General features: G+C 41.2%; 1 protein-coding gene and 1 long non-coding RNA gene across 5 annotated transcripts in view; one reads left to right on the forward strand and one right to left on the reverse strand.

Annotated features, from left to right (window-relative positions):
- The window catches only part of B4GALT6 (beta-1,4-galactosyltransferase 6), a 67,794-nt gene extending 57,687 nt beyond the window's left edge, over nt 1-10,107 (reverse strand). The window contains exons 1-2 of one of the 3 annotated variants that reach the window (XM_077900354.1): nt 9,913-10,107; nt 8,575-8,816 (exon numbers count right to left, since the gene is read on the reverse strand). In XM_077900354.1, coding sequence (XP_077756480.1) covers nt 8,575-8,816; nt 9,913-10,040 — 370 coding nt within the window. In that variant the 5' untranslated portion in view covers nt 10,041-10,107. Of the gene's footprint in view, nt 1-8,574; nt 8,817-9,912 lie in introns of those variants that run through there. The other 2 variants (XM_077900356.1, XM_077900357.1) reach the window with 2 other exon arrangements.
- Nucleotides 9,763-27,837, forward strand: part of LOC144315605 (uncharacterized) — a 41,629-nt gene continuing 23,554 nt past the window's right edge. The window contains exons 1-3 of one of the 2 annotated variants that reach the window (XR_013381328.1): nt 9,763-10,113; nt 10,235-10,440; nt 12,424-12,638. This is a non-coding gene — a long non-coding RNA (uncharacterized LOC144315605). The remainder of the gene's footprint in view (nt 10,114-10,234; nt 10,441-12,423; nt 12,639-27,837) is intronic. The other variant, XR_013381327.1, reaches the window with a different exon arrangement.

Here is a 27,837-nt window from a genome sequence, read left to right on the forward strand (position 1 = left end):
AGAAGAGAGAGCTCATACTTCCCCCAAATCATTTTCCAGGGTAACAATGATCAGATCCTTCAACTCCAGCACAGTGAAGAGTCAGATATCCCGGAGTATACATTTCAGCTGTTCCAAAAAACTACTTCAGCTCTCCCAACGACATGTGAGACTTTGGGCAAGTGACAATCTTTGGGAGGCTGTCTTGCCCTCTCTTTCTTTTTTCTTCAAGATTTTATTTATTTATTTGATAGACAGAAGGAGAGAGCCAGAAAGCACAAGTGGGTAGAGGGGCGGAGGGAGAGGGAGAAGCAGGCTCCCCAAACCCAGGACTCCAGGATCGTTACCTGAGCCAAAGGTAGACACCAAATGACTGAGCCACCCAGGTGCCCCTTGCCTTCTCTTTCTTTACAGGAAGGCTGTTTTGTCAGCATGGGGTTTGGGGGTGTGGCAGGGACAACTCTATGAATCTCCAACTGTGGACAAAGCATTGGGCTACATTTGAAGTCTTTCTCCTGGAACTTCCTTGCACAAAGCTTTGGTTCCAGAGACACCATGGCCTCTGTGTCCAAGGTTCCCATGGCCCTGGGCCCTTGATCAGAGAAGCAAATCTAGAGGCTCTGTGGGGGGATGGGCAGCCACAGCTCTGACCACCAGAGCCTATGGCCTATAAACCCAAGTGCCCTGATAAGCTTTGTGGTACATCCTGTGATAAACGGGCTGGCCACAGAATGGGTCAGGAAATTATCCAACCTGTATAACACTGCCTCCAGAGAAAAGTCCATTCTGTTCCCAACTAAAGTCCAACCAACTGGTATTTGGAATACCTACCATACAAAACTTTGATTAGGAGTTTCTCTTTTAAAAGAATCCACAGACATGGCTATTTTTACCTTTAATAAACATTAAAGGGCAGTATGATAAATGCTGCTGTGGAATACATACATCATTTATCTCATTCTGCCACATTGTTTAATAAATCTCAAATTTATTCATGAAAGAATAACGTGAAGAGCAGTATTTAGCATTGTCAGATTTCAATGAGTCCATTTTCCCTCCAATAATACTTCATTTCCCACAAGTCCACAGGATTTAGATTCACTTATACTGAAACAAAATAGCAGAGTTACATATGCTGCTCAAGAATGCAATCTGACTGGTAGCAGCCTCTAAGAATGCCTCCCATTCCCTTGACTATAGACTAACTAGACTGAATGATTCTTTTTTTTAAAGATTTTTTTTTTTTTTTATTCATTTGAGAGAGAAAGAGACACAGAGAGCATGAGCAGGGGGAGAGGCATAGGGAAAGGGGTAAGCAGGCTCCCCGCTGAGCAGGGAGCCTGACACAGGGCTTGATCCCAGGACCTGGACATCATTACCTGAGCCAAAGGCAGATGCTTAACCATCTGAGCCACCCAGGCTCAGATGATTCTTTTCAAAGAAAATATGGCAAGAGTGATGGAGTCATGAGCTGCCCTGTGGAGAGGCCCACATGGCAAGAAGCGAGGGAGGCCTCCAACTAACAACCTGCAAAGAGCTGAGACCCTCAGTCCAACAACCCTCAGGAATTGAATACTGCCCCAATCCACACAGGTGAATTGGAAGGCTCCCCATTAGAACCTTCCACCACAACCCTGATCAACACTCAACACTCTGCAGCCTAGTTGAGAGACCCTGAACTAGAGGCATGCAGCCAAAGCATGTCCAGATTCCTGGCCCATAGCAACTATGAGATAACAATATATTTGCTCTTTAAATCCCTACATTTTGGGGTAATTCACAAAGTTATAGATAACAAATATACTGACCAATCCAATTTTCTCTACTATTCCTAATTCCCAGCCATCTCTCCATATCCTCCCCCAAGGTATCTAGCTAACATATACCATCCCAATGGTATTGATGAGTCAGCTGCTAAGAGATTTGCCATACCAAGAGAAGTGATCTAATCAGAAGCATTCAGCCAGTCAGCAATTCTTTACTAAGCCCCTACTGTGCACCAAGGTAGAAACCAAATCTCTTAATTTAGGAAACAGTTCACTCTATACTAAGATTTGGTCACATAAACTGAACGCCTCACTCTAAACATATAACTCAGATACCTACCTAATCAAGTATGAACTTCCTCCATCTCCTTATTCATCTAATTTTTGCTACTGCAAACGTCTTTATGTCCTCTTCTCCCATCTCCAAATTAATATACCTATATACTTGCTCCCACTCTACCTGCTTTCCCTGATTCCAGTCTTGTTATCTTGAATCCACTCCTACCAGTACCGCCTAAGTATTTCTTTTTTTTTTTTTTTTTTTATTTATGGTAGTCACAGAGAGAGAGAGAGAGAGAGAGAGGCAGAGACATAGGCAGAGGGAGAAGCAGGCTCCATGCACCGGGAGCCCGACGTGGGACTCGATCCCGGGTCTCCAGGATCGCGCCCTGGGCCAAAGGCAGGCGCTAAACCGCTGCGCCACCCAGGGATCCCCGCCTAAGTATTTCTGAAATGAAAATCTGATCATGTCACTCTCCTACTTAAAATTTAAGCTCAATGGCTTGACATTGTCCTCGGACTAACATCCAAGTTGTCGTAGCCAGTTTACAAGGATCACTGACTAGACCCATATTCACCTCTCTGGCTTCAGCCCACACTCCCCTCTGCACTCCATGCTTTAGCCCCTATATTGTTTTCTTTTAACTTTCCGTTTCTCCTTCATCTCTTAGCCTTCAAATGTTCCATTCCTGCATGAAATATGTTTCCCCGAGCCAATCTTTTAATTACCTAACTTAAGCTTCTGGCCTCAGCTTCATCTTAATCTTCTCCATAATGCCTAAACCAGTTTAGTGCCAACTGCACAACCAGGGTCCCCATAGCAAATGAGACTCTACTCTAGAATAGTTATTCTTCAGTTGTGAGGATTTCTCACTGGCAATATGATCTATGAAGACAGGGACCATGTGGATTCTGTTCAATGCTAAACCATAGTGCCTTCTGCAGACAAAACATTTGCTGTATGAAAAAATAAATGAAGTCTTCCTAGATACATATCGTAATCTGTTCCCTTTCTCAAGTCTTCAAACCCTGTCCTCAGTCCTTAAACATTTATATAAGCTCAGGTCTTCCCATCCTGTTTCCCCCTACTTTCCACTAAACAAGCACTTTCATGTGATCTCTGATTTACTACCCAATTTGAGGCTATCTGATCAGTCAAAACAAAAACTGCTCTTGGAGTAGCTGTCACGGACCTCCTACTTACGAAGGAAGTTCTCCTTCCACGTATTAACCCCATTTCAATACTTCTCTCGCTAATCATCATTTTTCATTCATTCATTCATTCATTCATTCATTCATTCATTCATAAAGGCCTCACTTCACTCATATGATCTCCTTTCAATTTCCTGTTCCTATTTCTCCACTTGCCCTAAGCTGTTATATTTCATCCATGGATACCTTCTCTTCAGTTTCCATAAGTTCTCCTTGAGTGGCCATCTAAACTTTCCATGGTGTCAACCTCGATGACTGCCTATTTGAAACTGGGGAATGAAAAGGGTAAACAGAGTCTCATGGGAAACTTTTCACTTGGGCTTCCTCTATATTTTGATTTAATCCCTATCATCCCATGTTTAAGAGTAACTGACTCAGTGAGTCATTTCTGCTTGCAGGAGTTCGGTTTTATCATTCAGGTGTGTTGGGAGAGAAATAGGTAAGTACCATTCACCTACATGCTAAAGACAGCTAAATCTCTCTCCTGTTAGACATTTCTCCTGGGCTCCAGTCCTTATTTCTACCTTCCTACCTATTGACAAGTTCTTCCTGGATATCCCACAGGCATCCTAACTCAATTTCTCTAAAACCAAAATAGCTCCCTCAAAGCACATACCTTTCTAATATTCCCTACAACCAGCCAGCCGGTTGTCTAAGCTAGAATACTAGCATCATCTTAAAGCTTCTCCCTTTCCTTCATGTTACTTTTCACATCCTCGCAACTCTGCTCAAACCCAACTATGACCTTGATCAGGTTCTAATCTTCTGAGTTAGTGAAATAATTTCCTATCTGGTCTCCCTCCAACTGGTTCTGCCCTCTATCACCATGCTCCATGCTAAAAGAAATGCTTTAAAACAAAGGATTGCATCATTCCCCCTTTCAAAACTTCTGATTTTCCCTGCTACTCCCAGTACAAAAATTTGAGCATGGAATGAGTGACCAGCAAAGGAAGGCCCAGAGGAAAGGAACAGTCTACACGATGGCCTGAATAAAAAGAACCCCTGAAAAGAGCCACGAAGGTCAGAGAACTTGGTGAGGAAAAAAACTAAAGGACCTTTGAAACAAAAGCAAACTATAAGAGCTCAAAAAAATACCCCACAACCAGGCTTACCCAGCCAGGGCCAGGTGGCTAAAGGACTATGATAAGAAAGCTGCAGGGCAACCTGCCACCTTATGAACTAGCCAAGAGAAACCCAGGCAAAATATCCAGGGACTCTCAGCAAGGACCTAACTAAGCCACCCCCTCCCATAAAACCTACCCTTACACATATACCCACACACCCTGACCACCCATTAGCTACACCAGTACCACTAGAGCACAAACTGCCTTGAGGCCCAAATAACAAAGCACTTGCCAGGTAATTTCTTAAAGAGCCCATAGGAATCCAGACCAAAGTGCCCCAACCAGATTCCACCTCTACTCAAAGAATAAAACAGCCTATCAGCACATCTAGGAAAGGTCAGAACCTCTAGTGAGTCACACAGTGAAACCCTGCTCCCAATGGAGTTGTACAGTCTTTTCCACAATACTACCCCAATGATCATAGGCACATTGACTTTTTCTTAATCATAGCCAGTTTTGATAAATCTATGTAAGTCAAGACAAGCTTCTCCCTGCCAGGAGTTTTCAGGACCTCAACACGGAAACACTAGGCTGGGCAAGGGAACCCCAAGACTTTTTCTCAACCTGGCTGATATGCCATCCCACACTCTCAATGGTAGACAGCTGGAAATGCTACTATTTTCCATTAAGTCCCTTTGACCATACTGTCCTATTGCTTATTCCAGATAAATCTTACCCGTCCTCAATAGCTCGCTCCAATCACCAGCTCCCGCTGGAAATAAATCCTTAACCAGCCTTCACTAATGCATGCCTTCCAAGGACTGGCTACAGCTCTTTTCTGGTGCTCATTCCATTAGCATGAAGGAAGTAACTGTGTCTTAGTCATCTATTTTCTGTGCCTCAAACAATGTCTAGCTTATCTGAGATACTCCATTTGTGTTTGCTGAATGAACTCATAAGTCAGCTCATCTTGTCCTATGATGCTATAGCAGGGAAATCTCAGTATGTTGTATTGGAAGTTACACTGGAAACTAAATACTAAATGGAATTCCATTCTCAATCCAACCAAGTCAAGATCTTGGTGAAAAACTGCACTCATCTTTTTTGCAATCATGCACAAAAGTAAAATGAGAACAAGAAAGCCATTAGTTAGTTAACTGCTCCTGACTCTACCAGGTGGGCTAGGGAAAAATTTATCTTCCTATGGGAGTGGGTGTCTGCAGACCAGTTTTCCTTGGTACTAAAGTTCATAATATAATCTATTCCTGTGTTTCCTGCATGAATTAGAAATTTCAAGGAAAATGTTTCAAATTATTCTTAAAACAATGAGCTTTGAGTTTGATGGAACTCATTGTAGAGTAACACCCAAATAGTAACACCCAAATAGTCAAATAGTTAAATGTGAGAGAACATTGGAAACTAAAAAGATTATGCTGTCTACAACTGTGTGGTACTACTATCTGCTCAGAGGGGAGGGAAGGAGGGAAGGAGAAACAGGTGAAGAAGGCTAAGGAAGAGGAACTAAAAATGAGAAAAGAACTGCCTGGGGGAAGGTGCATGACAAAACTAGGTCTGTGGATAGAAAATGTAGGAAAAATAAATTTAATGTCTATACAACAGGTTGATGTGGATAGGAATGATACGGACTTTTTAACAGAAGACACTTGAAACATTTATTTAGGATCAATAAAAAGTGCTCTCTTACACCACATAAATTTTAGTCACCAGAAAATTTTGCCCAAAGAAGTAATTCAGGCTAAAATATGAACTATTTCAAGAAGTTTCTCTGTACATTTAATGTAAATTAAAGAACCGAATTAGTTTGGGATATATCTTAGTTAAGAAATCTGCAACAAAACGGGAAGTATATACAAAGCATTTCTGTAGCATACCAACGTACCATGGTTAGCCTGAAAATCAACTTGTATGGATTTTTGCACCGTGAGCTGAACTAGCCATGTTTTTCACAAACTATCATTTTTACTTTAAAGAACTGACAAACTTGGTTATTTAGACTCCTGTATTTGACCTACATTTTCCCCTAAAATGAACAAAGTGAGCCTGACACTAAAAAATAAATAAATAAATAAATAAGCTGACGGTATTTGTCGCCAATGATAAAATTTGAGCTTTCAAGCAAACGTGATTTTTGGAAAACTGCTTCCCAATACTTAAAAGAGAAACAAGGCGACTTTTTTCCTGCTAAATAACACTGGTTTTGGGAAACAGCTACAGTTTAACAAACTGATAGCACTCTATAAGCTTTGGTTTTCATTCTTCCTACTGGCTTTAATCAATTTTTTTTAAGTCATAAATTATAAGACCCACAAAAAACAATAGTTTAAACTGTGTCAACCTAATCGTCTCTAAGAAAACTGCCAAATTTTTATGACCTATCAAGTGATTATTCTATGGTAACCATTAAACTAATCCATAAGTGAGACGGATGTATTAGTATTTCACATCAATTGAATTTTAAGAATCTACAGCTAATCTATCAACCTACCAAGAAAAAAAAAAAAAAAGGATGGCTATCAAGTAACAGGTAGAATTCGGATTTCCTTTGGTTAACTTTTTGAGTAACATAACTTCAACAAAGTCATTCAAAATACCAAGAACGTTAACATTGTTGCCTAAATGCAAAAACCCTTTTTCTCTAAAACCTCTCAAAGTTAAGTGTCTGATTAAACAGTATCACCCAAAGATTTCCAACCTTTAGAGAGCTACATGACTAAGTAAAAACTGCTGTAGAATAAAGAGTTAATTTTTGAGACTGCCAAAATGGCAGAGGACTTTAAGAAAAGCCAGCCAAACATATTGGCTAACTACTCTCAAATCCACTGAGCTACCACTGTCATTTCTACTACAGGCTTCCAGGGGTTTTTATTCAGCCTAAAGAAAAAAACTGCGTCAAAGGAAAATAATATCTCAAAATATTCACACTTCTTCAAACTTTAACCTCAAACTTCTATTTTGGAATACATCAAAGGTTTCAACAATTTTATGTCTTCTCTGGCATCATTCTCTTAGTTTATACATCTGACTTGAATCCAAAAATTTAATCAAGAAAAGTCACACAGAATAAAAATTCTGTTTTAGAAAACAGAACATCTCCAGGGGGTTTGTTTCTTCCTTCTTCCCTGCAATTCATTACAATAATCTATTACCCCACAAGACAATGCTCTGATACCAATTGCCATCTCAAAATTCTGCAGGTGTTTTCACTGTGTAAGAGGCCATACATTTTTGGCTGACCCAGGGAGAAATGGCCCTGGCTCAAAAGACAGTATACTAGAGCCTAAAAAGAAATAATAGGAGATACACACTATCCCTAAATTAACCTTAAACTTATACTTTACATTAAATATGTTAACCATAAATATTTACATATACACCATAAATATTCAACGTTAAATACATAATAATCAGGAAAAACTCAGAAAAAGTTTTGGAAATACGATGCGTTTTAACATTCGTATGAAGTTCTCTTATTTTTGATTCATTAGAATGCCCCACTGGTACCTTTTCAACCGGAGGGGAATAATCAGAATATTCAATAAGCATATTTGGCCCAAAATGTGATTGAAAGGTTAAAAATCAAGCTACAAACTGGCCTAACTGTCACCCTAGTCATTGTTTGATCTCAGAAGTTATCCTAACAGGTAGCAGAGTCTACCTACCCTGGAGAAGCGGGCTAAATAACGGAGCATTGTTTTCATAAGAAAACCCAAGGCCCCCAGATTCCTGAACGGTGGCACAAATGTTCACTGACCTCATTCTAAAAAAGTGACCTAGAACACGACAATACATACGCGTTCTTGAGCTCAACCACATTCCCTGGCGTTGGTTTCTCCATCACGTTTTCTAAACCAGTTACGTTATACCTGAGGACATTTGCTTAAGACGACGATCAAGGCACCGAGCTGAAGCTCAAAGACTCGGCGTCAACTGCATAAAGCGGGGCATGAACACTCAGGACGGCGACCAGGGCATCCGGGGTCACCACGCCTAACTGTGTCGCGTCCATCTAATGCAGTCTTTTAAGTCACTGCAACCTGCACAGACGAAACTCACGTAGCGAAGCGGTGCCCGGAGCAGCTCCTCCGACCCGCCCGTGAATGTCATTTCAAAGGAAACGCTCTCGGCGGCCCCGGGCCCCGCGCTGCCCGCCCGGCTCTGCCTCCCCGCGCTGCGCACCTTCCAAACCCCGCAAGCGACATCCCGCCTTCCCTGCGGCGTGACCGCGGGAGGCGAGGGTGTGTCTCGGTGCTTACCGATGCCCGGGGCCACATAGACGAAGTAGAGGCAGGACGACGAGAGGGAGAAGAAGAAGATGAAGGCGAGCAGGGAGCGGTTGGAGACCCGCATCATCCGCTTGAGCACAGACATCTTCCTCTTCCCGGCCGGCAGCTCGGGCTGCGCTCTCAGGCCGGCCTGGGGGGCACCATCCAGGCCCTCAGCCTGCGCGAACGCGCCAGGAACCCCGAGGCTGCAACCGGGGCCGCGCGGGGAGGACCTAGGGCAGAGGGCCGGGGCGGGAAGGAGGAGGGGGGAGGCGGCGGACGGAATGAATGGGAGGCCGGAGGGCCGGGGGAGGGGAGGCGCGGGAGGGGCGAGGAGGGGGCGGGAGCGAGGCCGGGGGCGCTCGGGGGCCGGGGACGGCAGGGCCTGGGGAGGCCCGGAAGGGCAAGGACGCGCCTTCGGCCCGCCCGGCAGCGGCGGGGGGGGGGGGGAGGGGGCTGCAGGTGCGGGGCGGCGCGGCGCGGCGGGCCGCGGCCGGCCCGGGCTCCCCCGCGTCCTCGGGGCGCAGGACGCGAAGCCCGGCGCTCGGGAGGCCGCGGCGTCTCGTGCCTGCGCGGGGCTAGCGTGGGCGCCGGGGCCGCAGTGGGCGCGCGCGGCGCGCGGGGGCCCGCGGGGGCCCTGGGGGCCGCGGAGCCGAGCGCTGGCGGGCGCGCAGCCTCCTGCTCATGCCGCGCCGGGCCCCGGCGCCCCGCGGAGGGCGCGGGAGCAGAGCGCGGGCGAGGGCGAGGGCGAGGGCGAGGGCGGCGCCCCGACCCCGGCTCCCGCCGCCGCCCGCTGCCCGGCCCGCCGCAGGCGCCGCAGCCGCAGCCACATTACCGCCGCCGGCCCGGGCGGCGCCGCCCCCACTCCGCCCCCGGACGCCGGGCGCCGCGCGCTGCGGGCTGAGCGGGGGAGCCCGAGGGGGAGGGGGAGCCCGGGCGCCGTCGGGGCCGCGCCTGGGTCGCGGGAGGGGGCGGGCCTGGAAGGGCGCGGGAAACCGGGACCGGCGGGCGCGCCCGGAGACCCCGCGGGGCCCCGCGCTCGCCCTGCAAACCGCGCGCGGCGCTGCCTCGGCACCCCACGGAACCCGGAGGCCCCCCCGCTCCCCTCCCAGCGCCCCAAGCACCGCGCCTCCTGATTGGCCGGCGCCGCGCCGAGCAACCTGCCCCCTCCCCTCCCCCCGCGCCGCGACCTGGGCCGCCGCCTGCGTCACCGCCCGGGACCCCGGCTCCCGCGGCTCCCGCGGCTCCCCCGGCGGAGGGTCGGCTGGTGAGCCTCGGCTGCGCGCCCCCCCCGCCCCCGCCAGGGATCGCTAATGAAGGACGAGGTACCTGGAGGGGAAAGGGGACCTCGAGGAGGGGACTTCGGATGGTGTAATTCCCTCCCGAAATACCCGCTCCGGGAACAAGGTTTTTCTTCCGTCCCGGATGAACGGAACCTTCCATCCCGCACTTCTCATAGAGACATGCTGTCAGGTTGTGCAATGGATCGGTGTGTGTCCCTTGTAACAGGACGTGCCTTCCCCTCTGAAGGTGAGCACCGGGGAGTCCTATGGCAGCTCCATCCAAGGGCGGGGGGGGGCACTGCTGTGCAGCCAATTGGCCGTTGAGTACTGCGGCACCAACCAGCACATTGTTTTAATACCCCTCCTAGGCCGTGGTCTCGCCTTTGTTCAAAAACTGCTTCTTCCTGCTAGCAAAATAGTCCAGAGCCTAAGCGGTCTCACAGTTTTCCAACGTGTGTGTGAAGGTGTCTCAATCTTGTAGGAAGTGGCTAGATGCCCCCTACCGCCATTTCTTGCTCAGGATTTCCAGATGCAGTGGTATGGACCCATCACCGCTCGATTGCCGGCAAGTTTGGTACCTTCCTTTTTTTTTTTTTTTTTTTTTTTAATTTTTATTTATTTATGATAGTCACAGAGAGAGAAAGAGAGAGAGGCAGAGACACAGGCAGAGGGAGAAGCAGGCTCCATGCACCGGGAGCCTGATGTGGGATTCGATCCCGGGTCTCCAGGATCGCGCCCTGGGCCAAAGGCAGGCGCCAAACCACTGCGCCACCCAGGGATCCCAAGTTTGGTACCTTCTTAGCAAGATACCCGTGCCTTGGATGGTCCCTTAAATAGTAATATGCTACATGGAGCCCGAAACACCTGAATTTATAACTAAGGCCTTTGATTAACTGCGAGATTCCTGGCAAACTACTATCCTCTGCAAGCCCCCCCTCCTTGGCCCTCAAATGATGGGTGAGATACTACCTTGCAAGGCTGTGGGGTTAAACGGGGTCACTATGTAAAACGCCAAGCGCTCTGTCTGGCACATAAGAGATTCCCTCGTATGTGGGAATGTCAGACAGTTGCCTGAATGGAATTGCCAAGTTCAAATTCATTTTTTTATATATATATATTTTGGTTTTTTGGAATTCTCCGGCTGATTGGATATTTAATGTGAAAGGAAATGACAGTATTCTGTAATATTTTTGATGCTTGAGGGGAATGTGAAATACAAATGGAGCAACATTAAACAGAAATAAAAGTCACTTTTAAAAAAATACCTATGCAAACAAAAGAAATCCATGAATGGTGAGGAGATAAAGAATTTCCTTCTCAGACCCTGCTGACTTTTCATCTCTCTATTCCCACAAGTTCAACGTTGTTGTTTACAAAGCTACCACCACCATGCTGGCTTAGCAATGGCCAGGTCTCAGGCAACCTTGGCGTTGTATAAGGAAAGTTTATTATTAAGCTAAGAGGGAAGTATTAACATCATAGAAATTGATTATTAATCTTATTTTAAGAAATCTGATGTCCACGTATAGATGTGCCTGGCTAGCATAGACGACTGCCACTCATATCTCTCTCAAGTTGACCACCGTACTTGTTAAAGCTCATAGTTGCTAAGAGAGTAAATCTTACAAGGTCACATCTCAAGAAAAAAAAAAATTACAATTATGCATGGTGACAGATGGTAACCAGATTTATTGTGGTCATTATTTTGTAATGTATACAAATATTGAATCATGCTGTATACCTGAAACTAATGTAAGATTTTATGTCAACTCTACCTCAATAAAAAAAAAAAAAAATCAATTATAGAAAAAAAATTCAAATTAAAAAAAAAAATAAAGACTGGTTTGTTCTAAAAAGAAAGACTGGTTGGTTCTCTCCTGGAGTAAAGCAGTGTGTACCAGAAAACCAGCTTGGTTGGTGCACCCAAATAGCACTTTTATCACCAGTCACAGAAGCAGCCAAGCCCCGAGAGCCAGAGAGCCTGGGGTGGAATCCCAATCACTCTCTGATCAAATGACCTCAAAGATTACTTAAGCTACCTGGGCCTCCATTTCCTCATCAACTAAAGATAATCATACTACCTATTAGTGTTGTAAGGATTAAATTAAATGAGTTAATTCCTCTAAAGAACTTAGGGGAGCCTGGTACCTAGTAAGCACAATTCAAATATTTGTTCATTTTTTTAACCTCTCTTTTTTTATTTTTTTTATTTTAAATTAAACTAGCCAACATACAGTGCATCATTAGCTTCAGATTTAGTGCTCAATAATTTTTCAGTTGTGTGTAACACCCAGTGCTTATCACATCATGTGCCCTCCTTAATGCCCATTACCTAGTTATGCCATTCCCCCACTCACCACCCCTCTAGCAACCCTCAGTTTGTTTCCCAATTTAAGAGTTTCTCATGGTTTGTCTCCTTCTCATTTCTTCCCATTCAGTTTTCCCTCCCTTCCCCTATGATCCTGTGTACTGTTTCTTATATTCCACATAAGAGTGAAACCATATGATAATTGTCTTTCTCCGACTGACTTATTTCACTCTTTAATCTCTCTTTTAGATCACACTCTGCCAACAGGAAAGGGTGATGCTGGTCTCCTGTTTAAAAACCGAATTCCCTACAGAGTCAGCCATGAAGTCTCCAGCAGTCTGAAGGATGCCTCAGGAGCTCAGCTCATTTGTAAAGCCAAAATCCATGAAATACTGAGAGGTCCAGAAATGCTAACCAAACCTTTTCAAGTCCAGATTATCAACTGATACTTCCTCAGGAGCCAGGTAAAGTCCACAGCAAAGGAATGACCTTGCAGAAAGTTTAATTTTATAATAACAAAGCTAAGCTCTAGAATATCAAGGAAACTTTAAACTTACAGTAATCACACAAAACTGACAAAACAGTAAGACACAAGTGAATTCCATTTAGCTTCTTTGTTCTATATACATATATATATTTTTTTTATTTATGATAGTCACAGAGAGAGAGAGAGAGAGAGAGGCAGAGACACAGGCAGAGGGAGAAGCAGGCTCCATGCACTGGGAGCCCGATGTGGGATTCGATCCCAGGTCTCCAGTATCGCGCCCTGGGCCAAAGGCAGGCGCCAAACCACTGCGCCACCCATACCACCATGTAGTCCCTTCATTATTTTCTGTCTGAGAGCCCTCGTGCCCTTAAATATTTGGGTATCAGACTAAGTTACATTATAACTAATGGTTTTCTATTGATATTAATCAGAAACATATTACTGAGATTGTGATGACAACAAAAAAAATGTACTTGTTTGATCAGGTGGATGGACATTTTACTTGGTTCATGCTGAGTGAGGATAAACAATATCCATTAAGTGTACTGGGTTTTGCTCGCAACCTCGGTAGCATTCAAGTCAGTAAGGTTTTTTTTTCTATAAATTGGGGGTGGGGAGAAGGAATGAAAGAAAGCACATTGAATCTTACTTTTATGGTTAGTTAGGGTTCAGACCTCCATATTACAATCACTGATTACACATAGTAATTTTATATATTTAAATACAGGGTCTCAGCACCTGAGATTCAGTTAAAGAAAATTGTTGGGTTGATGAATTATGCTTGGACAGTTGAATTATTTTACTTACATAATTGGAATGTAGATTGTATAAGAGTTAGACATTGGGATTATCTGTAAAATGGAGTATATATTCTAAAATATTGTGTCACAAAAACTTTTTTTCTTTGAGCCCAACATGGGGTTTGACCTCACCCCCTGAGCTAATATTAAGAGTCAGATGCTTAACTTACTGAGCCCCCCACGTGACCTTAGAAACTCCCCTTAAGTAAAGCCCATTTCCCACTGATTTCCATGATAAATGTAGTCAGAGTTCTGATGAGAAAAAAAACAAAAAACAAAAAACAATAGTCCCTATATCTTAGGTTATATTAAAGAAACTTTAAAATAAATGTCTTTCATTTGAGAGCAAACAATCCCTTTAAAGCCAGACTTTAATAATTGTATACATATGAAATAATGCAAACTTTATGATAATATTGTATTGTAGTTAAAATTTAAAAAGAAAACCACTGGAGAGATAAGACTCCCTACTTTAGCAGTTGACCTAAATTTCATACTCCTCTCAAATTGCCTTAACCCTTGATTCCTAAATCCAAAATCATTCTTTCCCATGGTAAGAATGCCCTGTAGCATTTTCAAGTATTCAAACCACCTTCCTATCATTTTCACAATATCCCTTTGGCATACATTTAGCAAGTATTATTATGTCACTAGGGATGAGGAAACTACACTGAGTTGGGTACAATATGTGGCCTGAGGTCACATAGTAATTAGGTAGCAGAGCTGGGGTAAGAGAGCTAAAATGTTAGCAGCCTTTCAGTGTCCTTTCCACAACCCACACCAGCTCCTGTCTTCCCAGGGACTATGTGGCCTATCAGAGCAAATGTTTTATTTAGTGTATTTTCCAAATTTTTTCTAGATGTAAATAGGTGCTATCTATCTTTCAAACCACCTTTACTGATTTTGCCTCAGACATCTGTGTCACGAAGTATATCAGTTATACCACGTGTACATGTTAAGGCACATCTGTCTAGTTCAAGCAATTGATAAGTCGTAATGAAAAAGTAATAGATTGTGTTTGCTTTGTCCATTCTTTTTCTCAGCATAATGTTGGTGTCTTCAACAGATTGCTAGTTTTGCCTGAAAGAGATTCTGAGCTGCCAGGCCTTGCCCCTGACTAGCCCCTAGACTGCCTGGGAAAAAGAAACCCGCCCATGCAGATGGAGTTAGAATCTGTTCAGAAAACCAGAGGTTTGGAGGTTGGGAAACAGACGATGAAAAGCAAAGACAGGAAATTGAAAAAGCCGCTAAGTCCAATACAAGGTAGTGAGTGCCTTGTGCCTTCCATGGAAAGGGATGTGACCTAAGTGCCTACCAGGGTAAATGTAGGGGGCTTTCTCTTCCTGCCTGAGGCTTCCATCACCCAGGTCCCATGCACTAGCACCACCCCCCCAGAAGCTGAGGAAAATCAGAGTTTCAGCACACATATAAACCAGATGCATAGGACACACGGGCGTTTTACATACCAGCTGAGCAACCCAGCCCTAGAGAGAGTCCTTAAACACGGCCACTAAACAAACAAAACAGTAGCTACATCCCCAGAGCTGCCTTGAATTCCTAGCAGCAGTTAGTCCTGGGTAACTCTGAGAAATACCTTTCTTACTGATTCACACATCCATGCTAAAAAGAAGGAAAAAAAAGAAAACCACTCCTATTATTTGACACAGTTCAAAAGATTCTGCTTATTGGAATCAAGATAGCCCATCCTCAGTCATTTAATTTTTAAAAAATCATTTCCTGAACATGATTCTGTTTTGATGATATACAGTAGTCATCCAGAACCTCATACAAAAACAAGGCAATAAATAATTATTGAATGAATGAATCAACACACCCTTAACCTTTTGCATAATTACATATATTCCTTTGAGTAGCATAACATGGAACACAAGTTAGTTCACCTTAACTTACCCAGAGCATTTTATCAAAAGAGCCATCTTCATAGGTGTATGAGTCATAAAAGTAGAAGATAAAATGCATAGATAAAAGCTAGTGTACTATTAAAGTGTTCTATCATATCAAGAATCTTATACCTGTGGCAGCCAAAAGCAATAAAAAAAAAAAGAGAGTTTAAAATACAGAATAACCTTTAATGAAGGACATTAGTAGGAAATTTTCTATCCATTTTTTTATATCCTGGTTAACATCATAAGGCTCATAGGTTTTTCTCCATCTATTCTTTTAGTGACTAAATCACCTGGGGTGGGGGTGGGGGGTGGGGAAGGGACTAGTTTTAGAGTTTAAATGGCTAAATGTTGAAGTGAGAAAGAAGATTCAGGTAAATTTGATAAAGGATTTCAGTGCTTCTGTGTCTAAAAAGAGAATTTTGGAATACCAACATCCTGACTTAAACTAAAATTCACAAGTTCATAATCACTGGAAGGATTTAAGTCACTGTAACCAGGGATATAAAGTTTAAATATGTCAGAGTTAACCAAAAGAAATATAGAAGCCAGTCTTTTCAGCCTATAAGTACAAATAATACCAATTCACCATGACCAGTAAGGAATGCTCCAGAAATGTAAGAACCTAGCAACATTAAGCAAATTATTAGCATAATCCAACATATTAGGCCAAAGAAAAAAATTCAGTATCTTATTTTCAAGCAGGTGATTGTACAAATATACTACAATTTCATTACCTATCCTATTATTTGTGAATGAACACTGCTTTTCAATTGATTTAGTTTCAAATAAAACTAGTATAATGCACACATTATAAACTAGTATAAGATACACAAATCTTTGCATTTCTGTTGACTATATGCCTACTAGTCAAAATTCTTGGCTTCATGATATAGGCATGCTGAGATTTCAGAAATAATATAATGGTAGTCAATTCCCCAAAATTGTTTTACCAACTCACACTCCCACCAGTAACGTTTGAGATTTCAAGTTCCTTATGTTTTCGCCAACACTTGGTGTAATCAACCCTATTAATATTAGCATTTCAGGTAGAATATAATAGTGTTGCATTTTGGCTTTAATTTCCACTTTCCTAAGGACTATCAGGATTAAGCAATTTTTGAAATGCATTGGCATACAACATCTCCTCTGGAGGCTAGAAAAGCATTTGATACAATCAAGTAATTTCTGATGTTAAAACTTTTCATAAAATAGGGATAAGAGGATATGTTGTTGTTGTTATTTTAATAGACTCCATGCCCAGTGTAGAGCCCAGTATGGGAGTTGAACTCAGGACCCCAAGATCAAGACCTGAGCTGAGATCAAGAGTTGGAAACAACCAACTGAACCACTCAAATGCCCCTGTTCTTATTTTTTAAAGACCAGGAGGCATCAGTATGATTAATGTAGAATCATCCTTATTCAAATCATGAAAAAGACATGGACAGGCAAGAATTAGGCAATGCACTTGGATGAGAACATGAAGAGGTAAAAATAGTGAAAAGAAAGTGAGAAAAATTATTGCTATTTATAGGTTTGTGACTACCAAAAAAAAGCATTAACTGGAAAACCTGTTAGATCAAATAGGGGAGATCAATAAAGAGCCAATAAAAATAATATAGGCCCACTTACCCAGTTCAGCATGGAGATACATTTTTAGGAATCAGAGCTCTAGCTGAACCTAGTCCTACAGTTCCTAATGGGGAAGTATTTTAAATATTGTACTGAAGCAATTTCTTAATCCTCTCAGCTTTTAGCAAAGTTTAAGATTACTTCAAAATGTCAAAAAAGACTCCTGCCAATCTCTTAATTTCCTTTATTCTCTGCTTCCTCAGGCATTTCCTTGAAAGCATAAGTTACCAGAAAATTTGTCTTCTAATATAACATAGCTTCTGATCCTCCTTGTCCCTTTGTTGTAGGTAAAGCAGTGTGGTACCATAACTTTGGAAATCGTTTATGTCAAAATTATTTACCAGAACTCAAAATGCGGGAGAAGCTAGGCAGAGGAAACCACACACATCATAGAACCACTCATCTCAGGATGAATGGGACATTGCCCACTGGTTATGTTTGGTAGCAGTGTACTCCACTAGTGCCTCATGGGTTGAACATATGATGGCACACAGAGCACACAGAAAAATGCTACAGACTGTATGATTCCAATTATATTGCATTCTGGAAAAGGCCAACTATGAAGACAGTAAAAAGACCAGTTGCTAGGGATTCGGAGGGGGGAGGGGATGAATACGCAGAGCACAGAGGATTTTTAGGGCAGTGAAAATACTCAATATGATGCTATAGTGATACATACATGTCATTATATATTTGTCCAAACTCATAGAATATGCAACACCAAGAGCAAACTTTAACGTAAAAACTATGGACTTTGGGTAATAATGATGTCTCAATTGTAGGTGTATCAATGTAACAAATGTACCACTGGGATGGAAGAGGCTCTGCAGGTTGGGACAGAGGTATATGGGGAAATCTCTGTACCTTCCCTCTAACTTTTCTGTGAACCTCTTCTAAACAATTAAGTAAATAAATAAACAAAGGGATTCCTAGGTGGCTCGGTCAGTTAAGCATCTGACTCTTGGCTTCAGGTCGGGATCCCAGGGTCCTGAGACTAGGCTGCCTCAGGCTACGCACTGCGTGTGGAGCCTGCTTCGAATTCTCTTTTTCCCTCTGCCCCTTCCTTATTGCTCTCTCTCTCTCTCTCTCTCAAAAAATAAAATTTAAAACTTAATTAAGTAAACAAAAAAAAAAAAAACAAAGCTTTTAAAAGAAGGGCTAATTTGAAAAGGAGCACAACTCCTATTGAAAATCAAGTGTTTTATTAAGATAAATTTGCTTCCAGAAAAATGGAGACCAAAAAGGCTTGAGAGATGGAAAGGATAGAGGAATTCAGTATTATGAAGATGTGGATTCTCCCTGTGACCATGAATGTTGGAGAATGACCACATTAGAGAGTTACAATCACTTATCCCCAAAATAGATGGATGGAGACGGGACACTCAACAGTAAATGTGCTTCCAAAGCAAAAGAAAACTCCTTAACTATAATGTAACAATATTAATTATCACTGCCCATTACGTTTCCAGTATTCTTCATCTGACAAGGCATGAAAAATATGGTTATTGCCAAGGTGAGAAAAAAAAGATCCATCTATACTTAAATAAAGGAAGTCTTTCCTTCAGGAAGAGGTAAGGTAAACAGGAAGTATTTCTAGACTAGTTGGCTAAAACATCTGAGGTGGAAAGGGTCAGCACTCATAAACAAGACTTGCCTTCTAAGTGGAAGCATTATTGCTTACACTAAGCATAATGCCCCTTCCCTTACCCTTGGAGCACAGATGTTCCAAAGAAGACTGGACACCTTTGACCACACCATCCTCCTCAGAATTATGGTATACTGGATGGGAAATGATTGCTCAGTCTCTTCCAGGCTCTACTGTGGGTTGGGAGAGCCCGTGTACTAAGGAGAGGACATGAAGTGACTTCAGCTAGAGCTGTTAGCTATACGATCTTCACCCCTGGTCAAACTGAAAAGCATCTGTAGGACTTTTGTTCACACAGATAATTTGCAGCAACTGGCAATTATTACTGAGTTATAGCTGGTTTTGTTTCTGGTCCTGTTGTAAGTTTTCTTAGAATAACTTCAATAAAACATTTCCCTATTTTTGCCATATGATAGAAATAGCTTAACCTGGGCAGCCCCGGTGGCTCAGCGGTTTAGCGCCACCTTCAGCCTGGGGCCTGATCCTGGAGACCCGGGATCGAGTCCCACGTCGAGCTCCCTGCATGGAGCCTGCTTCTTCCTCTGCCTGTATCTCTGCCTCCCTCTCTCTCTCTGTGTGTCTCAAATAAATAAATAAATAAATAATCTTTAAAGAATGGAAAAGATTGTCATTTAAAAAAAAAAGAAATAGCTTAACCTAAAATCCCACTTTATCAAAACAGTAAAATGCCTCTAACGTGAAACTGATAATACAAAACAACAAATAAATTTTGCCCCGCCACATGTGACATACCAGTCACCCCCAAACCCCATATATCTTGGGGTTTTTTTTAAAGATTTTTTTATTTTTATTTTTTCATGAGAGACACAGAGAGAGAGAGAGAGAGAGAAAGGCAGAGACACAGGCAGAGGGAGAAGCAGGCTCCATGTAAGGAGTCCGATGCGGGACTCGATTCCGGGACTCCAGGATCACGCCCTGGGCTGAAGGTGGCGCTAAACTGCTGAGCCACCCAGGGATCCCCCCCATATCTCCTTAAACCGTTATCAGTAGAATAATTTTTCCAATATGAATTGCATTGTGATTAATAACGACACTTAATTTTAAACATCCTTGATTGAGTTCTGGGTCTGCTTGTAAAATAACATTAAAATCTCTTGGGAAAATAAAAAATAAATAAAATAAATAAAATAATATAATATAATAAAATAATAAAATAAATAAAAATAAAATCTCTTGGGAGCCTTTCTTATGTATCAAGAACCATGCTGTACAGTGGAGAGGGAATGCTGATCCGTTGAAATATAAGTCTCATTAAAATATTGAGACTTTTTTCCTATCTTTAGGAAGGATCTTTCTGGCAAGCCCTTCTCAACGCCCACAGAGCAAGGGGCTAAGACAATCAAAGTATACGTGTAGCAGGAGGTAACTTGTTATTAAAGGCGAGGCTGGCAAAAGGCGGTTTCCAGTTTAAACCAACGAAGTAAAAATAGCCCTGCCACCTCTTCTCCCTGAAATCAACTGAAAATAACAAGGAGTACGGATAAAGCTTCCATAATGCAAGAAAATACCTAAAATCGTGAACAGTGATATATGAAGAAAGCCTGGGCATGTTGGCCTTCTGTCAGGGAGAATGGTGTAAGCAAATCCCTACTCGGGCCATGGGGCCAGAGCTCTGAGTGCCCAGTTACCTCTGTGGTGGGACCCCTGAGCAGCAAAACAGTCCCCTCCGCCTCTGCCCCTCTGCCTCTGGAAGGAGAGGTGGTATCCAGACTGCCTCCGGAGCTTCTCTCACCTCGGTGACCTTGTGGCAGGGGCAGTATTCAGGCCCACCACTTCTCTAAGAAGCAGACTATCAGTGTATCATGTGAAAGCAACACCCAGGATGACCTGCACCCCTGAGCTGCCAATTTGTTTAAGTTGAAGGTTGTGAAAGCTAAGTCAAAGGTAAACATCCTGGAAAATTGTATCATATGGAGAGTCACGAAAAACCAGTGCAACTTCTAACTTGGATTAGAATTATGCCACCAGGTGAAGTGGTAAAACAGCTTTCCTAGGTGATGTCATGTAATGTAGCTGCTCCTCAGGTTGGGGGAGGCAGGGGCACTCCCTGGTCCTTACCCCCTCCCAGGCTGGGAACAACTTCATTCCAAACAGAAGTAGCCAAGAATGGGCCCCCATAAACCACAAGAAAAACAAGAGGGAAAAGAACATGACATAAGAAAGGTAGATAACAACCACATACCAGAGAGATTATACTATAAATGAAGTCAATATAGATTTTTTAATTCCAAAGAATTTTTCTTTAAAGATTCTATTTATTTATGAGAAACAGAGAGGGGGGCGGGCAGAGACACAGGCAGAGGGAGAAGCAGGTTCCATGCAGGGAGCCAGACATGGGACTTAATCCTGGGTCTCCAAGATCACACCCTGGGCCGAAGGCGGCGCTAAACCGCTGAGCCACCCAGGCTGCCCTAAATCCAAAGAATTTTTATACACACACATTTATCTGGGATATATATATATATATAGAGAGAGAGAGAGAGAGAGGGAGAGGGATACAAGGGCTCAGGAAAGCAGATGCAAAATATAAGCTGGCAGAGCTCAGGAGAAAAAGAGAAGAAGAATACCATCACAAAAATCATATCCATATGGAGGGCAGAAATAAAAGAATAACAGATATTGCTGAAAACACAGAGATGTGAGATAACACACTTGAAAAAACTGAGCAGAGTGAAATTATAAAGGAAAAACTAGATAGGAAAGATGGGCAACAGAATTCATCACATGCATGCTTGGTACTGCTGAAGAAGAAAATAGGATACATGCAACAGAAAAAATTCAAAAACATAATTGAACAAACCAAAAAGAAAGAATATTTCTATTCATTTTAAATTTTTTTGGCTTTCTTTATTGCAAGTCTTGCATTTTGATTAATCAAGTTTTATTTCATTGCTTTTCCCCCTTTACTGTTTTCTATATTCTATTTCTATTATTTTATTGATTACCTTCAAATTTTCAACATACATATTAAATTTTTTATTATTTTCAGTAATTCTAAAATTATAGGTGTCTCTTTGTCAAGGATCTAGAATAATGTAACTTCTCTCCATACAGCCTACTATAACATGCCATGCCTACCATTTTATTTTCATTGCTTTAAACCCTATCAAATGTCTTCTTAAAATTATTGTTGCTGCTGCCTTTAGGAGTAATACATATATATATCTTCTGAGATGTTTTGCCCATTTCTCTTCTTACCATGGCTTCTTGCATCAGTTGTTTCCTCTAAGACCATGTTCCTTCTTACTGAAGTGTATATCCTTAAGGTCTTATAGTAAGAGTCTGTGATATTAAACTGTTGATCACTGTGTGTATAAATGTGTCTTTATTTTGCCCTCAGTACTAAATGATAGCTAGCTTGGCATAGATTTATAGATTGATGGTGATTCTTCCTTCAGTCTTTGAAGGTTTTGTGTTACCACCTTATGGTATCTATGGTTGCTATTTGATTGATTTTCATTCTTTAGTAGATAATTTTCCCTCCATCACTATTATAATTTTCTCTCTTTGGGGATGTTCTGTGGTTTCATTATTATGTGTTTGAAATATATGTTCTTATTTATACTGTTAGGGATTCAATATGTGATGTCCTTCTTAAGTTCTGAAAATTTTGCAGTAATTAGTTCCCTGAATATTCTACTTCTCTGTTCTCTCCATATTCTCCTACAGGAAGTCTGTTTGGCATATGTTGGATCTTCCCATTCCCCCTGCCTGTCTTTTAATTTGTCTTTCAGTTTGCCATCTCTTCATCTCTGAGTCTGCTTCATTCTGAGTTAGAGCCTCAGCTTATATTCAATTCAGTTATGACATTGCTTTTCTATTCTTCTTTTTGATCTTTTCAATGTGTTTACAATGAAAGGGATGCTTCTGTCTGGTGAGGTCAGTCTACCATCTTATAGGTGGTTAAAGCTTAAGTCAACATGTTCAAAGTGCATGCCATGTCCCAGAAGAAAAATTAATACAAACTAATCAACATTGATCAATATACTAAGTTAACAGCAAAAAAGAAAGAGTCTTCTGGATATTCAACCAAAAAAGGTCAAATCATTACAACAGGGAAAAATTTAACTGGCTCCAGACTTCTCCACAAGAGTGTTGAATTCTACAGTAATTCTCAGAAGTCACCAGGGGAAAGAATGTCATGCCATAATTTTATACCCATAGAAACTGTTGCTTAGAATAAAGGCAACAAATACTTTCAAATGTGGAAGAAGTTAAAAAGTATACTTCCCATGAGCCCCTTCTTGAAAAATCTGCTGTACAGTGAACTTCAGTTAGCAAAGAGCTGAATGAAGAAATGATGGTGGAGGAATATGTGATTATTGAATCAGTAAAGACAACTACAACTAATCAATTCAGCTGCCAAAACAATAGAGCAGAATAGAAATCCAGATTTAAACACAAATGAGGGGGATCCCTGGGTGGCGCAGTGGTTTGGTGCCTGCCTTCGGCCCAGGGCGCGATCCTGGAGACCCGGGATTGAATCCCATGTTGGGCTTCTGGTGCATGGAGCCTGCTTCTCCCTCTGCCTATGTCTCTGCCTCTCTCTCTCTCTCTGTGACTATCATAAATAAATAAAAAAATTAAAAAAAATAAACACAAATGAGTATGGAAATTCTATATATGTATATAAAATATATAGATTATATATACAATTATATATATATGTGTATATATATATATATGCACACACACACACATACAAGTGGCATTTTGGGGGTGCCTGGCTGGCTCAGTCAGTAAAAAATCTTGATTTGTGGATTATAAATTTGAGCCCTACATTGGGTGTAGAGACTACTCAAAAATAAAATCTTTTTTTAAAATGGCATTTCTTTGAAGTCATGGGAAGTAGGCAAATTAGTCATTAAATGGAGAAGGAACAATACTAACATCTGGAAGGAACTAGGTCTACTTAACTTTTTATGCTGAAAATTTCCAGAGTCAAAGTTTGAAGCATAAAAGCATAGAAAGTAAAAACTAAAAATATTAGAGGAAAAGAAGGCAAATCTTTCAGTTGTCTGAGAATGGAGAAGATCTTTCTAACAAAGACATTTTTAAAAACGATTGGGAAGGGTTACTAAACAAATACAACTTTCTTCATTGGAAATGTTCCATAGGCAAAGTTAAAGTCAATGACAATCTGAAAACAAGTGTTTGAAATGTGTGAAAGAGACAAAGAATTAGTTTCCTTAATATATAATAAAAGCACTTACATATCAATAAGAGATGGGAAAAGACAGCTTCCTGGGAAAAAAATAATTTTAAATAAATACAAAGTTGTTAAATGTATGCTCACAATTTTTAAGATGCAAATTATAATGGCAGTGAGATACCCTCTTTCACTTATAGATTTGGTAAAGAATTAACTGTATGGGCAAGATACTATCAGAGGCAGTACAAACTAATACAAACCTCTAAGGGGGCAATTGTCGGCATTTACTAATATTTTAAGTGCCCATGGGCTTTGGTAGAGCAATTGCTATTTTTAAGAAAATTATTCTGCAGTTCTACTTGTATATCCGTGCAAAGATATAAGCACAGGGGTATGTGTGTGCATCAGTGTCAGAAACAGGAGATAACCTAACTGCCTAACCTAAGAGACAGGTATAGCAGTGTACCTGCTGTATTATAGCAGTGTGATTGAATGCTCTGCTTCTAAAGGCCTAAGGTAGATTTCATGTGAATTGATACATCCTGGCATCTAAGCTCCAGAAAAGTGCGTAAATGATGGTCCCATTTACATCTTTAGGATTCTATCAGGTCACACTCAAACTGGATAATCTGAGGAGATTTCAAAGGAGGCTGTTTATAAATTTGGGAGGGTGTGGTAGAGAAACCTCTAGAGATAATGCAAGGCATTATAGCCACAAATAGACCTGAGGAGATGGGATAAAGTTACAGTTATCAGAACGGGATGAGAGGGTAGTTGGGACCACAAACAGGACCCTAGGAAGCCAGGCCAAGCCCACCTCCCCGCCATCACTTAGATCTTCCAACATGAAGCCAGAGGTGAGCAAGTCTGGGGATTAATCCATAATGGAGCTCTGAGCAGGGAAAGAAAGGTAGAGAGTTGATCTGGAGAGGGAAATGGGAGATATAAGAAAAGTGGGAGTATACTTGAACTGATGTACTCAAGAATCGGCATGAGGGGTCTTTGAGAAAGAGAGCCATGGGAATGAGAGTCTTTTGCAGTGTGAGGTGGAAAGAAATGGTATGTCTTCTGCATTCTTTATGTTACTGTTGAAAGTTTTGTAACCTTATGCATGTATTATTCTTTCAATTTAAAAACTAGCTGGTGACAATTTCTTTTAGGGAGAGTACTCTTGTTTAGCAAGCATCTTGGTAGGTCTTGCTGGCTGAAGAAAGAGAGGTCTGGGAGGCAAAGAAGAGAGAAAAAGAAACGGTTAAGAATAACTTGAAGAGGGACCCCTGGGTGGCGCAGCGGTTTAGTGCCTACCTTTGGCCCAGGGCGCGATCCTGGAGACCCGGGATCGAATCCCACATCGGGCTCCCGGTGCATGGAGCCTGCTTCTCCCTCTGCCTGTGTCTCTGCCTCTCTCTCTCTCTCTGTGACTATGATAAATAAATAAAAATTAAAAAAATTAAAAAAAAAAAAAGAATAACTTGAAGAGAGTAAGGGAACCCAGGAATAAATAGAAAATGGGAAGAAGTGAACAACTTTTTTCAAGTAAGCTCTATCCCCAACGTATGCCTCAAACTCAAAACCCTGAAATCAAGAGTGCTTGCTTTGCTGACTCAGCCAGCCAGACGCCCCAAAGAAGTGAAGAAGTTAAGGAGAGCTACAATGGGCACAGAAAATGCTGGATGGCTAAGACCTAAGGAGAAAAAAAGAACCAGAATGACACAGAACTCTAAGAAAAAGCTCTCTAATACCCAGTTTTGTATTATCCCAATCTTTCAGAAAGCCAGCTATATTCACTTGTACTTATGGTGTGTGGTTAGGGCGAGTGGGAGAGATTAAAAGGATAGGACTCTGCTTCCTGTTTGGGCTATTTTAGGACTGAGAATAAAGAAGAATTACAGTTAGCCAGACACATACAAAAAAAAAAAAATGTATTTCATCCTAAACCAGAAATTGGGACAGAATCTGACTTGGGAAAACATAAGCCCCTAGAAAGTCTTCAGCAATATAGGAGAGATGCTGATTTTCAGCATATTTGAGGTCGGAGACCAAGCCGGTTTTAAGAAAAGAGTGAGCCTAAACAGCTAGAGCCCTGAGGATGCCTGGGGAGCTGTGTGATATATATAGAACTCAAGGAGAAGCAAATAAATATATTCAAGGATAATTCTGACTCAGGTATTCCGCAGATGTCTAAGAATTCAGATGAAGAAATATGTAAAGCTCGGAGCTCAAGTACTTTGCATTGGCTTTTTTTTCATATCAAAAGGGTTAAGAGGTTTAAATATTATTCTGGAAATTGATAGCCAGTGTGTTATGATTCAGAAGAGGCTGTTAGACTTTTTCTATCATAATAAATCATGTATTCAGGCCCAGAATTTTTTTTAATTTATTTTTTATTGGTGTTCAATTTGCCAACATATAGAATAACACCCAGTGCTCATCCCATCAAGTGCCCCCCTCAGTCAGGCCCAGAATTTTAATCCGTCATTGTTATCTCTATTTTCAGCAAAAAACAACATTAATGACAACAACAAAAACTGAATATAGAAAACTGGTCTTAAACAAGTTTTGTGGTAAATGATACATCAGATTGTCAAGTACACATAATAATTCATAATAATTCTATAATTAATTACTAATCTGAAGAACCTAGAGGGCTTCAAAATATATAGAAATAATAGAACTGGTTAAGCAAAACCAACATCTTTCATAAAAGAGCATAGGACATCTTTTTCATTTCAAAAAAGTCCTGTATCTATTCTTAGTATAGTTTTGTCATGTCTTTTCCAAATACATGAGCTTTCATAAATAGTCAGGCATTTGGATTTTGCTTTTCTTTCTTTTTTTTTTAAATAAATTGCACTTATTTAAATATGTAGACCCCATAAATGGAAAAATTAACAAACCTATTTTCAAATGGTTTTAGAATATTTACAAAAACTGACAAAATATATGAAAAAAAGCTGGATTTGTTTTTCTGAGACTGATGATGGGTTACAACTTTAGAAGACATAGTATGTAGGGTTTTTTTTCTTCTCCCAACCAATAATATATATTCTTGAATTAACCAGTTGGCTTAGGGATGCAGGCCATAGCCATTCAAGAGTTTGTTGGGTTTTTTTTTCATATTAAGGTTAAGCAACCTTTAATGACCTCCTTTGTACAACACATACAATAATCAACAGGACTGAGTGGCCCAGAGTTTTGGGGACATGAAAAGAGTCACATGTTTAGTAATTAATTTACAATTTGAGAGAGATATAAGAAATGTATAGGGAAATGTACATAGGCATATAAAGTTAAATCTTTATAACTATGACATATTAATATTCTGTTTACCTACCAAAAGAATTTAGCATAGGCTGTCATTTAAAAATCACAGATACAAAAAAAATTAAAAAATAAAAAAATAAAAAAAATAAAAATCACAGATACAACACAATGCCAAATCAGCCAAATAAGAGAAATAAGACAAAAGTCAAGTAATAAATATAGTACTAAATTCTCCATTCATAGATGGTAATATATAGAGTAGAGCTGACCTCAAACTCAGATGTTTTAACTGCCTTATAAAATATTTGTCGCTTAGTATATTTGAATCTGATGTTTTTTCTTAACTCTAACAAATTAATGAGAGTAAGAAAAGTACTTACACAATAGAATACGTTAAAAGATAGTATCTAATACTTAGCTATAAGGCAGAGAAAGTGCAGAGTTTACTTTCAATGTCAAACTGGGGCATTGTTTAACCAGCCTATTCACTATTTCATTATCTGGGGTAACATTGCTTTGTTTGATTTTCATACAGACCTGTGTATGATTTGTACATAAATTAAGATCTTAGACTCTGTAGAGTCACATGTTAACTTGAAGGCAAGTACAGTGGAGCAGCAAGGAATTTCTGTCAGGTAGAAAAGATAGCCCCAAAAGGTGATATTTTTTACTGCCCTCAGTATTAGTCTTATATCTGGGGCTCCTGGGTGTCTCAGTCAGTTAAGCACCTGTCTTCAACTCAAGTCATCATCTCAGGG

Source organism: Canis aureus, chromosome 6, assembly GCF_053574225.1.
Source record: "Canis aureus isolate CA01 chromosome 6, VMU_Caureus_v.1.0, whole genome shotgun sequence".
In the NCBI taxonomy this organism is placed as follows: Eukaryota; Metazoa; Chordata; class Mammalia; order Carnivora; family Canidae; genus Canis; species Canis aureus.